The 20,525-nt window shown below is 38.5% G+C and overlaps 1 protein-coding gene across 16 annotated transcripts in view; it reads left to right on the top strand.

The window, feature by feature from the left end:
• ADAMTS6 (ADAM metallopeptidase with thrombospondin type 1 motif 6) overlaps positions 1-20,525 on the top strand; it is a 123,650-nt gene that overhangs the window by 61,210 nt on the left and 41,915 nt on the right. For all 16 annotated transcript variants that reach the window (XR_014161239.1, XM_081880711.1, XM_081880700.1 and 13 more), the window contains 2 exons: positions 1,115-1,256; positions 12,325-12,432. Coding sequence is in view for 15 of the 16 variants with exons in the window: in XM_081880711.1 (XP_081736837.1) it covers positions 1,115-1,256; positions 12,325-12,432 (250 nt within the window). In the remaining variant the exon portion in view is untranslated. The remainder of the gene's footprint in view (positions 1-1,114; positions 1,257-12,324; positions 12,433-20,525) is intronic.

The raw sequence follows: 20,525 nt of genomic DNA on the forward strand, positions 1-20,525 counted from the left end.
AAATCCAAAGACATTTAGGTTCAAATCTGAAAACTGCTGTCAACTCACTGAAGGCATTGTGCAATCTATTCCCACCAGAATTCACCTGTAAAAAGAAAATAAAAAATGTTCTAAGGCTGAACAGAATAAAAATGATTGGGCTGTATCTGACACTGAATTTCCACTGACTCAATGGATTTCTATGTGCACAACAGAACATCTTCCTTTCCTGTCCCTTCTGCCCCTCAGGAGCAGGTTTTGGGGAGGGGGTGCGAGGGAAGAAGATGAATTGGAGGTCCCATTGGGCTGTAGCCACTGTTACACCACTGGCCTTCTGCTAGTGCGATGATGATGATGATGATGATGATGATGATGATGATGATGATGATTGCATCAGTAGAAGGCACCAGCAGTGCAGCAGTGGATACAACCCATTATAAAGCACTTTTCAAGTATGTCAGACTGTAGTCTGTTAGTGGGACACAATTCTATATGAAAGGCTAGGGTCCAAATAATTGTGCAGCTCATTTTATGTGTCTAAGAGTATGTTCTGCCTCCCCAGTTGGAGGCAATAATGCTTCTGAGTCAGTTGCTGGAAACCACAGAAGGGGAGAGTGCTGTTGTACTTGAATCCTGCTTGTGGGTTCCCACGGGCATCTGGTTGGCCACTGCGAGAACAAGATGCTGAACTTGATGGGCCAGTGGCAAGATCCAGCAGGCTCTTATGTTCTTAAGAGGTCTTTGAACTTTTTTTTTTGGTTGACATTTGTAAGATAGCATTGCATTTATTTTCTGTTCTTTCATAAGTTATTCTGCATTTGTGGTAAGAGATGTGGGTGGTGCTGTGGTCTAAACCACTGAGCCTCTTGGGCTTGCCAATCAGAAGGTCAGTGGTTCGAATCAGTGTGATGGAGTGAGCTCCCGTTACTCTGTCCCAGCTTCTGCCAATCTAGCAGTTCGAAAGCATACCAGTGCAGGTAGATAAATAAAAATTCTGCAGTTTAACTGTAACTGTATCACTACTGGATACGTTTATTTGGAACATTTGTTTTACACAACAGAATCCTGATACATATTTTAGCGGTGATAACACTTTATAGTGTTCATAATTTATTTGGTTCTTTGTGTTGAACAGTTCTGGCCGTGGTACTTGCCTTGATAATGAGCCTCCGAAGCGTGACTTTCTTTATCCTGCAGTGGCACCAGGTCAGGTGTATGATGCTGATGAACAATGTCGCTTCCAGTATGGAGCAACGTCACGTCAGTGTAAATATGGGGTAAGAAGTCTTACGTATCCTGCTTAGTCATTTGTATATATTCATGTCATAAATGTTTAGTTAGATACAATTATTAGTGACATAGTTTTCAATAAATAATTTTCACTGTAAAACTGTTTTAAATAAGGAACAAGAGGTGTTTATGCTGCATCTTTTGCTTGAGACATTTGTGTATATTCTGTTCCCAAATGTTTGGCTAAAAATAAATTGAGCAATTCCTTCAAAATCAAGTGGATGATCTCAAAGCCCTGGCTAACTCATTGCACACATTCCTGATTCCTTGCTTAATTGTAAGCTGCTGCTAATGTCTGGTAGAAAAGGTTCATAAGATACTAAAAATTTCAAGTCTTTCATTATACTATTCAACTGAGTTTTTAGTCATGTTACTGTAATATTAGAATTAAACTTTTTATGAGTATTCAATTTAATTTATTGTATCCTAATATTAAGGAATAGAAATGATATTACTACTGCTGTTAATAAAAATGAGTTTCACAGAGAAAAAAATTATAGGGAGATATTCCTGTTTAATACGAGTATTGTTATTCAGTGATGATGATGATAATGATGATGGTAATATTAATATGTGCCCTTTAAAATAGCTTAAAATAATATAAATGACATGTTGTAGTTCAGAACACTGATAACAGCATTTTTATAGGCTAAAGCATCAGTTATACTGATTCTATAGTCCCCATCATCAGCTGGGTTTAAAAATGAAAAAGTTATTAAAAAGTACATTTTATAGACTTTTGAGCCAAGTTACATATTATTTTGTGTACTTTAAAAATAAAATAATTAAGACATAGAATTAGCCAAGGCTATTTAAAAAACTATAATACAATATAATTATAATATAATATATACCTAATCACTTGCACTAATCAGTTCTTTTAAAGCAGTATTACAAAGGGAATTCATTTTAGTATCCCTAGGGTGATAAGTACAATATTATTTTTGGGATGACTCTTGGCAGCTCATACATACCGTGATGGATTTAAAAGTTGTGTGTGGTTGGCTGGCTGGTTAGGTCTCTCATTCTTGATTTCTCAGCAAAGGCCTTTATTGTTTATCTTTAAGCTCCCCCTCCTCCCCCTCTTCTCTCCCCTACCAATCTCTTTATATCCAGTGCACATGCTTTGGTACTCTCCTTCATTCTTTTCTCTGTATATAGTCATCACATTTTTAGAGTGCATTCTGTATCAGAAGGTTTGAAGACATTTCTTTTTACTAAATGATGTATCAACATAAAGTATATTATGCTTGATTTGCGCTGGAGAATTGGTAGTGTGTATGTTGCTGTTGAGCGAGCAAATCATACTTTTCTTTAGCCTCTTCTCATTTATTCATTGTTGTGTTGACAACATTGTGTAGCTTTGTTTAATGGGTGGGCTCCAAAGAATTGTGGACTAAGGTTTTTTGATGATGCATAGGAGTTTCCGAGCCATTCTGCCCACCTGCGAGTCCTTGTGATCTTGTGGACCACTTTGGCAGAGGTTTTAGGGTGTTATGTGTGGTTCTGTGGTTCTGTTGCAAAGCAGCGGATTCCACCTTTAGTCTATGGAAGGGGTGGGGAATCTTTTTCAGCCTGAAGGCTGTATTCCCCTATGGGGAGCATTTTGAGAGCTGCATGCCTCATAGAGCTAGAGCCACAAGTGGCTCGGTCGAGAAGCAAAAGTGAATGAATAATGGTTGTGAGTCAGTTGTACAGTAGTCTACATTCCAACCACACACACCAGAGGTTTACACACACACACACACACACACACACACACACACCACATACATCTCTTCAGACAAGCAAGAGGCATTATCACATTTCAATGGCACATACAAAAACACTCAAGTTGGACATGGAACGGGATTGGTGAGCAGAATAGCCTGGTGGGAAGTGTGTGGCCTGCAGAGACAAGGCATGATCTGGGAGAGTCTGTTGACAGTTACTAACCCTGATGGATTTGTTCCACCTCCACTGCTAGAGGTGGTATGCTTCTGAATACCAGCTGCTGGAAACTACAGATGGGGAATGTGCTGTTGCCCTCAGGTCCATATTCATCTGGGTGACCATGGTGAGAACAGAATGCTGTACTAGATGGGCCACTGGCCTGATTCAACTGGCTCTTTTATGATCTTATATTTTGTACATTTTCCCTAGTGGTGGTATTTGTATATTTTCTCCAGTGGAGTAAAAACAGCTTGCAGGAAGTGTCTTCAGTTGCTGCAATGTGTTTTTGAAAAATATCCAACCCTTATACTGTAGTAAAGCAGCAAGAGCAAGCAAGTCAATAGGAACTGGTACTTGGGAGAAAATAAATTCATTAACAATTCATAGGCTAATAGACTTTCTCAAACTTTCTGCTACTTTCTGCTAGTGCTGAGTTGGTATTAGATCCTAGATAATTAGTATTTTGTACTACTATTAGTCTACCTGTTATAGACCACTGGTAGAAAGTTGATATTAGCTTCAAATGTATATTTGTATATGCTTACATGTTCTGAAATCCATGAATAGCATCAATTCTCTTTCTGCTTGTACACTAATGCCAAAAGCTGGGTCTTTTGAGTCCCTCGATGCACAATTGACAATTTTTTAAAATTGTAAAACGGTAGTATTCAACTAAGATTTACCCAGAGTTAATGGACTTAACTATTGAAATTAACGGGCTTAACTTAGTCATGCTCATTAGTCCCAATGAGTCTACTCTGAGTAAAGTTTAATTAAATGCCAGCCATTGCTTCTGAAGTGATTGCTTCTGAAGTGATTGCTTCTGAAGTGAAGAAAACATGTGAAGCCCATCAATTGAGGTGCATGTTAAGACTGAAAGAGTACTTCACATAATTAGCAATAAGGAAAATGTTCTGAAAACAGTGGGATACAACAGACAAGCAGAGATATTCCTGTCCTTCCATGTCTTAATTCTCTGTTTACTGTGCTTAGAAATTGAAAGGGAAATGCAGTATTCATCAGTACAGTAATGTCTGTTGCAGAATACTATACAGTTGTACCTTGGTTTCTGAACAGCTTGGTTCTTGAATGTTTTGGCTCCTGAATACTGCAAACCTGGAAGTGATTGTGAACTATTTTTGGAAGCTGAACGTCCAACAGGGCTTCCGCAGCTTCCAATTGGCTACAGTAGCTTCCTGCAGCCAATCAGAAGCCGTGCTTTGGTTTCCAAATTTTTATTATTTTTTTATTTTTTATAAAATATTTATTTTGGTTTTATGTAATGAAACAGGTATTACAATCGAACAAAACAACAGAGAAATACAATAAAAAACAACATAAAAAACACAGTATAAAAACATATAACAGAAAAAGTAAAAAAGAACAAAAATTAAAGAAAAATTAGTTTTTGAATTCTTATCTTTATAACCCTCTTTCCTGACTTCCTCACATCTCCCTTTCCTGCGTTCCCCTTTACTCAATCAAATTTAGCAGCTCCTTACCCTCTTTCAAATCTTAATCAATATTATACATTCCAACCTATTATGTCTTCTATTTTCCCTTTCTTTTTAAATACATTCTTACCTATTCTTTATAACTTAATCCCTTATATCCTTTGTTTAGTTTTGACATAATTTTACTCTGGTCTTACCCTTTTTTCTTAAAACATTTTTACATATTTCTTTTTACTATGTCACTGATGACATTTTGGAAGTCAAACGGACTTCTGGAGCAGATTCCGTTCAACTTCCGAGATACGACTGTAGTCTTGTGCACAATTTAAATTCAGTGAGTGGTGGGGCATCTATCTTAATTGTATACTCCAACTGCTTCAGGTGCTGCACTATTGTCAATAATTGCTTCAGTGTTTAAATGCTTCTATAAACACTGATATTGCAGTGCAAGATGAACGAGTATAGGAGTCAGGTGCAGAGTGACAAACTGGATCCATGGTTCTGAATCACCCAGTCTCTGGCCAAAAGGACACATTTTAAAGTAATGCATTTTGTAAACAAAGCTTATAGAGCTATTTCTCTTTTGGTAATACAGGTTTTTGCATAGGTTGCCTCTATCTAGAGGTGCCTTGGGCTTTTCTTGAGAAAAGGTTTGCCAGTTCATTCTTTAAATAGCCAGAAGATTATGGGCCATCTGGTTTATTTCTGAAGTATGTTCCAACTAAATGATTGGTTTACTTGAGATCCAAATGTTGAGTTCTCTTTTCTGATGCCTAGTAGTCTCTCTCTTTTCAACTTTGCTATTCATCTTCTAACCCTGATCTTTCAGGCTGTTGCTAAGGCATTGTTAATGCACACTTCTTTCTATCTTGGCTATCTTTAAAAGCACCAAACAGAGTCTGCAGATGTAATACATAGTTGCAATGAGAGTCTGGAACAGAGCCTTTGAAATTTTGACACTGGTTTTGATTCCAGTAAGTCAAGTGGAAGGAATAGTGGCTAACAATGCAGGAGAAGGTTCAGATGCTAGTTGGCAAGTGGGACATGGGCTGTGGATTTGAAAGGAAAAGTATCTTTTGCAGGTGATAGGTGGGAGGTTCATAGATTTGGTAAAGTTCAGATAAGCACCCAATATTTAGGAAAATAAGATGAGAATATAATATACTATACAATAGGAGTTTAAGTTACCATAATTTCTTCAGCATGTATGAATTGATAACATGCTGCACCGCTTCATAATGAGCATTTCTGAAAATGGAGCATTAAGATTTGTAATTTTTGGGTGCTTATCTGAACCTAATCAAACGTGTTGAACCTTCTGTGGTTCATACATATCTAATACTCACCCTCATATAAACATGATAAAAGTATGAACAAAATGAGGGTGGAAATATTATAGCTGGACATTTATGCAGCTCTGAATTGGAAATCAGAATCTAAGCTCTGTTTTAACAAATGCTCATCAAGAGGTGCAGCATATTATCTATTATCACACGCTGAAGGAATTATGTTTTGAGATATTTCAATATAAATAGAATTTATATTACAGTAAAATTCTAAATTCATTACTATGTGTTTATCAATGTATTTTCATCTTATTTTTCTCAGTATTGTGAATATTAAAAATATTATTTTGTATATTTTTTTTTATTTAGATTAGATTATATTTTGGAAACATCGCAGCATGTTGATCTTCATGCATTTAAATTTACACTAAGGTGTGTTGTTCTTTTATTATTATTCAGGATCATTTAGATGTATATTTTCAAGATGCCTATATGTTTAATTCTGCATGACATACAGAAAAAAGGCTCCATCATATATAACATATAGGCAAAAGGAAGATAATTTGATTTGCTGTTTTTTTTCTCTAGATGGGTTCAGCTTTCTTTAATTTACTGCAAATACAAGCATCCGAATTCCAAACTGAAGTCATGGAGCCCTAAGATACACCGTTACAGGTTGTCATCTATCTTGTCTTGATCTTGTGAAAGGCCACAGCTTCAGTTTATGTTTTTACTATAGTTGCCCATATTTTTCAGAGAACTGTTCGCTTTTAAGTAATAAAAATGCAGGTGCTGATTTTGAACTGATTTATTAGGTTTCAGATCTTGCTTCTCTTACCTAGTGCAGGTTTTTCACTATGTAATTCAGAAAGTAATATTAAGAACTATTTGAAGTTGGGGAATGAATTTATACTTAACACTCATTGGATGCCAAAAAATAAAACAAAAGAACCTGGAATTGGGATTATTGGGTCAACTAATATTAATTCAAAAACATAAGCATCCTTGCTGATACTGACTCTGGGTATGACCTTTCTAGGCCAGTGTTCTCACGTGATTTTCACACTAGATTATTGGAAACATTTGTTCCAAGGTGTTACTGATACAATAATAGGAATGAAAATGCATAGTCAAGGGGGAAAGGGCAAACTACAGTTTTAATATTGAACTTGTCTATAAATTAGAAAGCACATATTATTTATTTATATCTTTATAAAAGAAAACTTCCAAATGGTAATTGGTTTAAAATGTAAAAGTAACATACTCTTTTTATACAGAATAATGAATTGTGACTTAGTTTTTGCTGCCAATAAAGTTTTCTGCATAGCCATCAGTTAAATTAAGAAGGTTAAAACAAAACTGTTCAGAAGACTCCAAGATCAAAATGAAAAGAGAAAGAATTTTTTAACTTTTAAATTTTTTAACTTAAATTTGAAAATCTTACTAAAAGGCGTCATGTATCCCATTTAAACACTTATATTTCCCATTTCTTTACATTTCCAACACTTATTTTCCCTTGTTTTGTACATTTTTGCCAATTTTACCGGTGTTAAATACCACCTATACATCATTTTCATAAAATTATCTTTAAGTAAAGTACGTTGAAACAAAGGTGTGTCCAGGCTCCCTTGCGCCCTTGGCACAGCAGTGGAGGAACAGCCCAAGGAGCATGCACATGGGCAGGCTTGCTCCTAGCCACTCCAAGCCAGAGTGGAGAGATATGGTTTTTGTGCCCCCTTGGGCCTGCCCCCTTGACAGTGGCCAGTCTAGCCAACCCCTAATTACACCCCTGTGAATACAGCCATATTTTTTATTTCAATATTAGTCTTAAAAATTATAATGAAAATGTAAATATCAGACTTCTGGGCAACTTTTTCACTTTCTTCTGGGCTTTCAATACAATATTTTATGCAAATTATTGCACCACACAATGTATTTCCTTTTAAGACTGTATTGAACAGTAAAAACTCAGCAGAGAGAGAAACCACTTACAAATGATATTAAACAAATTAGCATAAAAGTGTTTGACACTGAATTAGAAGACACAAAATTGGGAGCAGGGGAAGAATGACAGAATCGTAAAAGTACAATGTATATATCGCACTGTATTAGATGAGAAGCCTTCAATAGATGTCTAAACAGCAAAGATGCTTGATGAGTCTGCTGGTAGAGCTTTCCACAGTGTGGGAGTGGCAACAGTAAATCGTTGAGGCCAGTTGGACTTCTGAGATATGGGAGACAATGAACCATGCTTCTTCTGATGTTGGATATAAGGATATATCCCACATATTGATGTGGGAAATAAGGGTTCAGGTGGTCCTTATAATATCTTGTGTTGGTGACCTGTGGAAGTCACTTGGCCGTTCATCACACTTCAACCAGTGTGATGTATCGGCAGAGTATGTGGAACATCAGTAGAGACTTCAGAAATTTCCTGCTCCCAGCAGAACTGCTTCTTCCCTGGTGTTAAGGGGAAAACTCTCCCACACAAAGTAACAAAGTGTTTATTGTCTCTAAACAAAGCTAAACACTACTATCTACTATAGACAATTCTTCTGGTCTTTGCCCTCGGGTAGCCCCACATAAAGCGCATGAAAAGGTAAAGGGACCCCTGACCATTAGGTCCAGTTGCGGATGACTCCAGGGTTGTGGCGCTCATCTCGCTTATTGGCCAAGGGAGCCAGAGTACAGCTCGGCTGTGGCCAGCATGACTAAGCCGCTTCTGGTGAACCAGAGCAGCACACGGAAACACTGTTTACCTTCCCGCTGGAGCGGTACCTATTTACCTACTTGCACTTTGACGTGCTTTCGAACTGCTAGGTTGGCAGAAGCTGGGACTGAGCAATGGAAGCTCACCCCGTCGCGGGGATTCAAACCGCCGACCTTCTGACCGGCAAGCCCTAGGCTCTGTGATTTAGACCACAGCGCCACCCGCATCCCTATAAAGCGCATTACAGTAACCCAGTCATGAGGTTATCAATGAGTGGATTACAGTGGCCAGGCTGTTCTGATCCAGATAGTTGGTGTACCAGACAGAGTGACTAAAAGGCTACATATAAGGCCATTTGTGTGCATCTGATGACAAAGATTTTTGGCATCTGATGACAAAGATTTATCAAGGAGTAACACAGGCTATGTACCTATTTCTTCAGAAAAGGCAGCTGGCCTAGCTTCTGGACTAGGAAGAGGGTGAATGTGGTGTAGTGGTTAGTGTTGGACTAGGTCTTGGGGAGGCCAGGGTTCAAATCTACACTCAGCCATGAAGCTTACTGGGTGACCTTGCACCAGTCACTGCCTGGCCTACTTCACAGGGTTGTTGTGGGAATTAAATGAGGAGGGGGAAAACAATCTATGCCTCCTTGGGAAAAAAAGTTGGGGTAGAAATGTAATAAATAATGGGAGCCACCTACTCACAAAGCCGTCATCTTCCCAGAATTCAGACTTAGTATATTAGCTTTTACCCAGTCCACTATTCAGGCACTGGTACAGAGCTTGCCCTGCTATTCCTGATTCAGATGTTATGGTGAAATAGAGATGTGTGTCTTCAGCATACTGAAAACATCATGCCCCCAAACTCCTAATGACCACTGCCAACAGCTTCATGTAGATGTTAAATTGCATTGGGGACAAAATTGTGTCCTGCAAAACCCTGTAGCATGTCATGGGATGAACATGCCATTCTCAAGACTCGACCGTGCAAGTAGGGTGGCCCTGTTATTCTTCGTCTCACAGCAGCTTTTGATATCGGAACACCTGTTCAAGATGGCTGCTACAGGGACAGCATTACAGTGGTTGTTCCTACTTGCATGGTCGAGTCTTGAGATTGGCATGTCCATGTTTAAACATCTCCAGAAATGATAGACATTGAGGATGTTCTTTGAATGTGCCAGACAATGTAGAACATATTCATTTCCACTGTCCATTGTACAAACAGCTATGCAAATGCATGCTATCCTCTTTTTTTGGGTAGTCTAACATCACAGCACAATGAAAATATCAGATTCTGTCTGACCTTAACTCGGAAGTTACTGCAAGGGTGGCTGAGTTTTTGTCAATAGTATCTCTTAGAGTGGTGAATGGCACTATTTAGCAGGAAGAAATCCCAATGAAAATCCCCGTTATTATATATTTTACATGGCTGTTTATTTGTATATATTTTAAATTTTTATATATGGATGTGACGGCCTATACTTGTAATGTCTAATAAAGGTTTGGCGAAGGATGTAGAAAGTGGTTTCTCAAAGATTTCCTACAATGTTGTAGCAAAGAACTAAAATCAACTAGATTCTCTAGAATATTATTACAAAAGGGGTTAACTATTCTCAGTTGCTAGACATTTCAGTCATCAGTTTACCAAGGAATAGTCTGGTGGTCCCTGATATAGGTCCATATCCAGGTTTGACCCTGGTCAGGATTGAAATGAGAACCATTTGGGAATCGTATACCCCATTCCAAGCTCCTTGGACAAATGGTGGGAGGTTATTGATCTAGCTTGTGCAGGCATAAAAAGGAACTGTGTGCTTTCAATTCATTTTTGTGTGTGGAAAAGAATGCTACAGTTTTCCTTCACGTTACTCAATTGGGTGAGAACAGAAGAGTACATACATCAGCAAATATAATATTACTTTTAATAGGCACAATGCATACTATGTTTCAAAAGTTCAGTGGTAATTTTTGGTAAACTCTTTGATGGAAACAATTTAGGACTTGGTTACACAACGTGTATTTAGTTTCTTGTTACTGCAGACTCAGGTCTACAAGTATAAGGACTCTAAGGCTGCAATACTATAACCTCTTACCAAGGAGTAATATCCACTTAGTGGGAGTTACTGCTGAATGGAAATGTATAATAAAGTGTGCAATATTTTGCCACACACATTTCCTGACTACCTTGCTTGTGTGTGGAACGATGAACTCCATCTATCATAGATTTAAACCCTGCTTTGGTTTAATTATCACTTATCCTGGCAAGAAAGAGATGAGTCAATATAAGGTCACTACCTTTTTCCTGAAAAGGCTGCTATACTTTTAAACATTTGCATGATTGCAAAAAAATCAGCAGAAGAATGTTTCTCCAACATTGCATTCACATATGGGAAATGAGACATCTGTCAAATTTTCTGCCTGTTATGTAGATGTTAAAAGCACAGGAGGCCTGCAAGATGAACAAATGGCAGCTATAGTCAGCAGCCCCTCATATTTTCATGTGGTGTGGATTCCCTTTCAACTCTTTGATTGCATTAATAAATCAGAGCCTGAAGTGAATTGAGGAGTTGTTATTCCAGGATGACTGATCATGCTTGCAGGTCTTCACAGTAGGTTTTTCATAGGTTTATTGCTGGAGCCACAGTGGAAAGTGAATGTCATCAGTGGGGCTTCTGTTTTGTTTTTTTCCTGATTTGTTAGTGTGGGAAGATTCTGCAGTACCTCTGAGCTTCCTGGGGGAAATCTGCAGCAAAAGGTCAGTAAGAATGATTCTGACAGGATGCAAATCCCGCAGAATGTTTCCCCCTCCCAGCACTGTGCTCTGAAAGGAGGATCTTTCACTTTCTTTGCACAATGCTGTGGGATCCAAGCTGCTATACCAGACATTCTACCCTAGTGTGATTACTAATAATGTATGTATGGTGAGTAAAGGGGATTTGTACATAGGGAGACTGGGAAAGTTTAGTCTTCATCTGCTGAGGTTGAAGACAGTGCCCAGACTGTCAAGGTAAAAGGAATTAAATATTTATCTAGTGGTGGGAATGGATCTGCAGAGGAAAGTGGGTGGTTTCTGTATCTCGTGTGCTAAAAACCCTTCATTGCCTAGCTGCTGTAGCTAGGCAGCTAGGCAGTAGACAATCTCATTGCCACTCCACTAAAATGGGAGTTTCCTGCTCTTCTAAAGAATCTGCATTAGGAACATGCAAACGGTGCCCCTGGAAGAAAGAGTAACTGTGTACACAATTCCAGATTTATATTGATAGTTTCAGACTTTGATGACAGAATATTCAAGGCCAAGTCACACAAGTCTTTTTTGGACTTGTGTGTGGTAAACCATTTATCTGCCCAGTTTATCACAAAAGTACTACAACACTTACCCAAGATTGTCTTTCTGCACACAGCCCAACAAGAGTGTAATGTTAATGAGGCTTATGGTAAATGATTCAGACAGTTTTATTATGTGGTAAATCAAATCAGGATTTAATTTACAATAACTCTGTTTTATAGGAAGCTGATGTGAATTGGTCCATATTAATGAATATTCTCAAATAGATTTCAGCCTGTTTCTTTCTATGGAGAGAGAGCAATGCATTTTGAGGACAATTTGTGTGTTAAGGAGCATTTGAACCAATTTTATTCAGTTATTCTGAACAACTTGCTTCTGCCTTCTTTCCCAGGAAGTGTGTAGAGAGCTTTGGTGTCTCAGCAAAAGTAACCGCTGTGTTACCAACAGCATTCCAGCAGCTGAGGGCACCCTTTGCCAGACTGGGAGCATTGAAAAGGGGGTGAGTTGGAATGACTTTTAATTCAAGTTATCATGCAATTGTTTCCAGGTTGTGCAAGACCCAGAAATGTATGCTGAGATAACTAAAAAGAGATAACAATTAAATGTTTGTATAAGAGTTTCCAGAATGAAAAGCTTAATTTATTCTGTAACTGAACATACAATAATTAACAAAGCAACAAAACTTAGGATTTTATTTTTAAAAAAGCATTTTTAGTAGTGCTTAGGATTCTTTGTTGTGGTCTCGCTGTGCTACCCCATATATGGAAATGTGTCTGTAGAAGCCACAGGTAGAACTATCTAGAAATTTCTTGGGCAGCTCTAGCCTCCTCCCTTTGCACTTGCTCCAGAAACACTATTGTTTTAACACAACGTAAGAAATTAAGGAAACAATTATGAAGATCTTTTTCCTTAACTTCTTATGCTGCATTTGGTTTTGTTGGTTCAGGTTATTTCCCTTCACTTTTTCTTCTTCTGTGCTGTACTCCTATAAAACTCTTGTAAGCATTTCTGACATACTGAGCATGAGAGAAGAGCTCAGTGGCCAACAGATCCTGCCTCAGATTTGAACTTGGAATTAGTGAATAGCTTAAGGCTGTCTCTGCATCAGAACTAGTAAAATGGCAATGGTGGGGGGCAGGTGCCATGTATAAATATGCATTCCTAGAACTGACAGATTGTATTGCCCAGGATAATTATCATAATCCAGAGTTGCTCATCCTCTTTTCCCACATTTGTGTTAGCCAAAATAATAATTTCATATTCCTCTACAGCTGGTTGTGAACATTGAATTGTTGGAGAGGATATTCTGCAGGGCTTAGGCATTCCTTCTGAATTTAGTGAGGAAGATCCAGATCTATCTAGCCCAAAACCTCAGAAGGGAAGTGGGTTTTAAAGCACCTCAGTGAAACTGACTCTTTGAACCTCAGAGATTTCTGGCCACATTGTGGTTCCTATTACTATTGCATGTAGAGTCCTCAGAGACTCTACACTGGAATATTGCAGTATTAACATACTTTTCTGCTTTCATATACTTACTGTATATATTCAGTACAAGCACAATATGCTGTTGTCCAGCTGTTAAGATTAGATTGGCTCCCATAATTCTACAGAACTCTCCAATTCCTGAAGGAATTCTTGCTCAAGCTTTCTTTGGTGTTACTTACTGTTCTTAGTGAGTGGAGAACATGTGTAAGACTTTGGCTACTAATACAAATTTGTTGTTCCACCTGCCTTGGGAGTAGATACTGCTCAAAAACATCAGAGATCTGCACTGCATTCATCACTATAGAACAGATTCTGTATGGTGAGTATCTTGCCTTACTCTGCTTCAAACCTATTTATCTGCATCCATGACTGTAATGGTAGCTTACACCATATACCTATAGCCTGCTACCACCAGTTTTAATTTGGGGAAAGATTCATATCTTCCTTAAAATCTTTTTGAGAATGAGAAAAAGCTAACTGATATTTCTACATTGAAACTTCTTATCTGGCTAAATAGCTAGATTGTGTAGAGTATTGGTTAATCCACAACTTGCTTAGAGGTGTGCATGACTTAGCTCTTCAACTTTAATTCTCCCTTGCAAAGGTGTACTGTTCATTTCCTAATAAGAGGGAAAATACTGAGAATACCAGAACCATGACTTGATCTTTTCATCCCAGCTACTTAAAGAGGTACAGGTTATTTCCATCTGGTCATTTATGCACTCAATCCTCTCCAAGGTATATCATTATACCATCTCTCATTCAAGAAGAGCAGAATGTTGGACTTCTACAAAGACAGCTAGAGGGGTTATTTCAGCATTCTGTACCACAGTACGCATATACCCATGGTGGAATATTTTTCTAAAAGAACTGCCAAACCTGATTCCTGTGCCTCGTTTCTGGACTTTTCAGTGGAACTGCCTTCTTGTACTAAGCATCTCTCATTAGCAAACCCTTCAAACAGCTTTCTACTTGCTACTTATGTTGGTTTTTGTACTAGGTTATCTTTCTTGTAGCACTCACATTGGCTGGAAAAGGAATAGGATTTCTGTCTGATCTACAGTTTTTCAAGAGAAATATGTTCCTTACTATAGAACAAAAGTTCTAACTAAATGGAGTCTCTTAATTCCATACCTTGCCAGTCCTCTTGCCTAGCCCAGACTCTCATTCAAGTGGGCAATGCACTCTCTTCCTTTAATGAGTTTTACCTTTCTGTGTATCATGTACTTCATTTGTGTGGCATGTACATTTGCATGGTGAACAATCATTTTTACCCTGTGGAAGTTCTAGTGATCCAGCACCAACATAGAGAGTATCCAAGTGACTGTTGAGAACAACTGAGAATTGCTTTGATATCCAAAGCAATTTTTTGAGTCCCTCTGAGTGCAACATATGCAAGCTCATTTGGGTCTTCTGTAGAGACCTGGAGTATTACTTTGGGTGTCCAAGTGAAAGCAGTAAAAAGACTTAGGGAAGCAATCTCTTGTATGCTCAGCATCACCTGACAGTCTGCTACAGTTAACTTTTAGTTTGTGAGTCTGTTAAACTTAGAATCACTGGAGTCGTTAAAGAAGAAAATTATGTTGCTTTCCCATAATTATTATTCAAGCTGTTCTCTACTGATGAATCTCAATTGTGGTATCTCACTTGCGGAAGTAGGACTTACCCATCTTCCCCTTCCCCATGCAGTTTCCTGTGTTGTCCTTAAATCTGCTCTAGAGGGTTATGGATGTCAGGGGTCTCTAAGAAATTGCCTTTGCTCCTCTTTTCATGTTAAGACTTAGTCTGTTTCTTGTCTCAGCTTGGAGCAACATCCTCTCTGAGAGGGAAGGTGTTGGCTCTATGCCTTACTTTCTTACATGACATCTACTGTGCAAGGGAGATGATAAAATACTAGTGCTTCCTCATGCCTGATGCTTTCTGCCAAGTTCTACCTGTGGTCTGGCCAGGGCCATCCCAGACATGTGGCAGCACAGAAAGCCGCTTGCAGAACAATTGTCACAGGTAAGTAGCTTTTTTTAATAAGCAGTTTGAAACACAAAACATGCATTTCCTATTATTATTATTTTAAAAATACAGTCTAGTTTCAAGTTGTATGACATTGCATTTTTTAGACTAGCTTTTAGACTTTTAGATGACCTGCTGAAATAAATTTATTATTTTCTTTCTTTAATGAGAGGAGAGACACTTTCTTGGATATATCCTGCCCAGAAAGACTATACACTCCTTGAATGCCATCTGCTAAAGCTAAAGTGTCTTAATTGTTGAAGTTTTTGTGAGCACAAAACTGTCTGTCTTACCCTAAGTGATCACTTAAGAGTTTTAGGGCATCTAAAGCTCATGATTTCCTGGCAGCCAATTTTTCTCCTAGCTTGCATTAGCCATCTGCTCTCCTATTTGCTTTCTGGTCTTTTCTGACAGCCTTTGGTATTTTCTTCTCTGTATCCCACATATTTTGCTTTCTGCTAATTCTCCCCTCACCTCCTGGCTGATGGCCCATTAAATAATGGAAAATGTAAATGCACTAGCATGCAATGCATAAAGACAATTGAAACTGTCACTGAAAGAAGTAACTGAGAATAGATTCACCCAATTATATTTTTCACGTGATTTGCAACTATTGGTTAATAGACTGCTTCTTTTCAAACCACTAAAACATACTAGGTGACGTTGGCATAAGCTAGTTTGAAAATTTTATCAATCAGTATTGAGAGAGGTGTCATATGCAATAAACTTATTGCATGATAATTACAGTGTGAGCTGATTTTGTGAATCAACTCTAAATAAGGATGATCTTTAGGAGCCAAATATTTTTTATTAATTAATTCTATTTGTAGAGCAATTTGGAGTCAATAGAACTCTAGTACTTACTTTAGAGATGTTAAGGTTGACCTTGGCAGCTGCTCTCTTGATAGGTAAAGGTAAAGGGACCCCTGACCATTAGGTCCAGTCGTGGCTGACTCTGGGGTTGCGGCTCTCATCTCACTTTATTGGCCGAGGGAGCCGGCGTACAGCTTCCGGGTCATGTGGCCAGCATGACTAAACCGCTTCTGGCGAATCAGAGCAGTGCACAGAAACGCCGTTTACCTTCCTTCCAGAGCGGTACCTATGCAGGGACTGAGCAACGGGAGCTCACCCCGTCACAGGGATTCGAACTGCCGACCTTCTGATCAGCAAGTCCTAGGCAAGTCCTAGTTTAACCCACAGCGCCACCCGCGTCCGCTCTCTTGATAGGCTGGTTCAATTGTTAGCTTCTTGCTGTATTGCTTAGGCAGGGCAAAATGTTAGATTATCTCATTCAGGTGTTTGGAATTCCTATAAATAGCGGTAGCTACTAGCCATAATGGTTATGCTCTACCTCCACAGTTGGATGTAGCAATGCTTCTGAATAGCATTTGCTGGAAACCACAGGACAGGAGAGTGCTCTTGTACTCATGTTCTGCTCCCTGGTTTCCCACAGGCATCTGGTTAACCACTGTGAGAACAGGATGCTGGACAAGACGGGCCACTCTTGTTTCCAGCCTTTCATCTTTGACAACTGTTATTAAATGAGTAGTTTGTCTGCATTGTCAGACAAAACCTGATATTCTCAGTCTGTCCAGCCATTTAATGCCATCCAAATATTATTTAATATATGTGGATATATCCATTTAGCTGTGCCAAACTGACTTTTCTCCTGAGTATGAGACTGTAGTTGTGGTCTCTTTCTCAAGATCACTAGAGTAAATTGTAGCCTATTAATCTGAGTTAGCATTTGATGACAGTTGATGATGAACTAAAATAGGTACAATCCAACTATAACTGACAATTATTATATATGCTAAAACATTCTTATTAAATGTTTCAGTTTCTACCTTTGTCAGTAACAGAAGCTTCATGTCTGAGGATGGCTTATAAGAAACCTATAAATAATACATTTCATATTATCCAAATAGTAAATAAAGTTTAATTTGAAAAGCAAGTACTGCATACATTTTATGTTTTCTCCATTTTTGTTCCCTGAACCAAAAAAAAGAATAAAAATATATTCTTTCTATGGCTTCATAGTTTCAGACAGTTTCATATATTACTTAGCAGTGTAATCCTAACCATGTCTACTCAGAAGTAAGTTCTATTGATTTCTATGGACTCACTCCTATATAAGTGGGGTTAAGAATGCAGCTTAGATTGCATTATTATTTATTATTTCTTTCAAGTATTTGTGCATTGCTTTTCATAAAAAGGTGATTTACAAGGAAATCAAACAACTAAATTAAATACAACAGATGAAACATCATAAAGTAAGGTTCCACTCATTTAGTACCCACACAAATTCGAAGCCCACAAACACACCCCGGTATCTCAGTCAGTCTACACCTGGACACTTTTACTCACACATGCACACAAATCCCTTACACTCAACAATTATCAGTCCCAACAATCCACTGGGTACATACCAAAAGACTGTACTGTAGCCTCCAATTTCTTGCACCCACCTGAGAAATGGTTAGGCTCCAACCACAGTCCTATGTTCTCACTCTTGGACAGCACCACACATCCCCACTCTCAGCCAATGCCTTGTACTGTATTTTGAAATTCCCAAGCACTGACTATTCCAATAGGAAATGATCCAAAAGCTTTTCAAGCCACAGAATCTCAGAGAAAACTAAGCTATTGAAATATATTCAACTGTCTTCAGAGATTTGCTTTATTAGTTGTGTTGCCTCATTAAGTGCATTGTGCTAGGAAATTCCTAAATTATTCTTCCTTTTTCTCACTTATTCTTCATGAAGAACAAAAGACTATCATGCCTGCAGGCCTTTTTACACATATGTTATGTATCTCAATCAAGAACCAGTGTTATACCATGGATAAAATGCCAGACTAGAACAGAGACTAACATTAAAGTCCCCAGTCAACAGTTGGGCTGGTCTCAAAACTACCTCATCAGAGCTGTTGTGATGATAAAATGAGGAAACCTCTTGAGACCCTTGGAGGAAGAGCAGAATATAGTTGTGGGTGTTTATGTAAATTTAATTAATGATGTTCTAATGTTGATAGCCACCATTAGAAAGTGGCAATTTGAAATAGCAGTTCTGCTGTAGGCCATCCAGCCTCTCTTTCTAGTACAAATGTCAATAAATGAAGGAAGGCTGTTGGAAGAACACAGCATCTTAGCTATTTAATTGCTTTTTAACCAGCGCTTGATAAGGCACTGGCTTCTAGTCTTTTATTAATAAGACTCAATAAATACATTTTGTATTCTTGTAAAATAATAGCAATCAGTGTACTTTTACTTTATGAATAAAATTGTGAATATTTTGTGCTGCAGTGAGGAGGAGAGTTATGGCGATAGCAAGAGGATAAGCATACAATTACTACTTGGTTGAGCAGGCCGTAGTTTTATTGCCAACCCTGCTTCCAAGAGGCAAGAGATACATACATTGTTGCTGCTACCAGAGACCAAAGGCCCAGTTGATGTGCTGTCCCAGCAACTATTGTTCTCCCCTCCCCCAGGGAACTGTTCTTTAGTACTGTACTTTAATGCTGTCATAGAGAAAGTGCATGTTAATAACAAATATATTCAATCACAGTTAAGCTTAAATATGCCTTTTACAATTGGATGATCCACTAGCAATGACCTTGAGCTCTGACTATGGTTTTTAAAAATATGTTTTGGAACCACTGGAGTGGAGAGGCATGTAGCTTAGAAACCTTTATTCTCTCTTGAAAAGAACACAGGAAATTTCTTTGGTAGCATCACCTGGAACCTAGGTTGTGAACCATTTAGGATATTTTTATTTATTTGTCCTTCATTTAATTAAGATGTGATGGTTAATTTTGATTGTAAAATCAAGGCATTTTTTAAAATTAAGTATTATGCCTGCCCTACTCTTACATGGGTGGTGCTGTGGGTTAAACCACAGAGCCTAGGACTTGCTGATCAGAAGGTCGGCGGTTCGAATCCCCGTGACGGGGTGAGCTCCCGTTGCTCGGTCCCTGCTCCTGCCAACCTAACAGTTCGAAAGCTTCAGCGGGAAGGTAAACGGCGTTTCCGTGTGCTGCTCTAGTTCGCCAGAAGCAGCTTAGTCATGCTGGTCACATGACCTGGAAGCTGTACGCCGGCTCCCTCGGCCAATAAAGCGAGATGAGCGCCGCAACCCCAGAGTCGGCCACGACTGGACCTAATGGTCAGGGGTCCCTTTACCTTTACCTTACTCTTACATGTAGCTTCCAGTGGTCTCCCATGCAGATTGCTGATCTGATCCACAGTTGCTCAGCTTCATAAAACATGAAAATGATTCTGTGAAGATGTATATTTGAGTTAAATGATCAGGAAGTCAACATGTCATTGTAATATCCCTTCAGTGCTGTATAAATAATGCATTAGACATCCTGGCCTCTCACTAAATGGAAGCCATTGTTTCTGTTTTCTTACTGTGTTATTATTACCTCTATTTGAATTTAAACAAGTGGCTTCCCATATCGAAATGTTACCATATTCATAGCCAACCTGAATGAATACTTAACCATATCCAGCTAACTGATACCATGTCCACTTCAGCCCTGCTAGTGCTCTTGTATCCAAATACTTTATAGTACCCAAACTAAAAGTAATTACAACATGCCATAAAAGTGGGTATTGGAAGTAGTTTCAGGTAATGTGGTTGAAAATAAAGGCTCAAGCTTCACTAATTCATCTCAACATCATTCCCATTTTTCCTTGAGCCCTTAAAGTTTCTGGACTTGCACAGGTTGGAGAGTAAAATAAAGAAGGTTCTGCATTATATAGCTTCCACTTCAGCACACATTAATAGCTCTAACCTGACTGCTGCTGTGTTCTTTTTTCTTTTGTAAATTGTGCTCAGAACATGGGTAAGAAACTTCCTTTTTCAGTGCCATTAATAACGGTTGGATCTAGGCTAGCAATGCAGTTCTATGCGTAGTTACTCTCAAGTAATTACCAATGACACTTACTTCCTAATGTGTTTAGTATTACAGCCTAGTTCTCATTGAAATTCATATACAATTTTGTTCATTTAACCTAGTGTGGATCCAGCCCATGGTCAGTATTGCTTGACAGTACTGGTAGACACTGTGGTTTGCTCCAGATGTTGTTGGACTACA

This window comes from Podarcis erhardii (genome assembly GCF_964252035.2).
Source record: "Podarcis erhardii genome assembly, chromosome: 11".
In the NCBI taxonomy this organism is placed as follows: domain Eukaryota; kingdom Metazoa; phylum Chordata; class Lepidosauria; order Squamata; family Lacertidae; genus Podarcis; species Podarcis erhardii.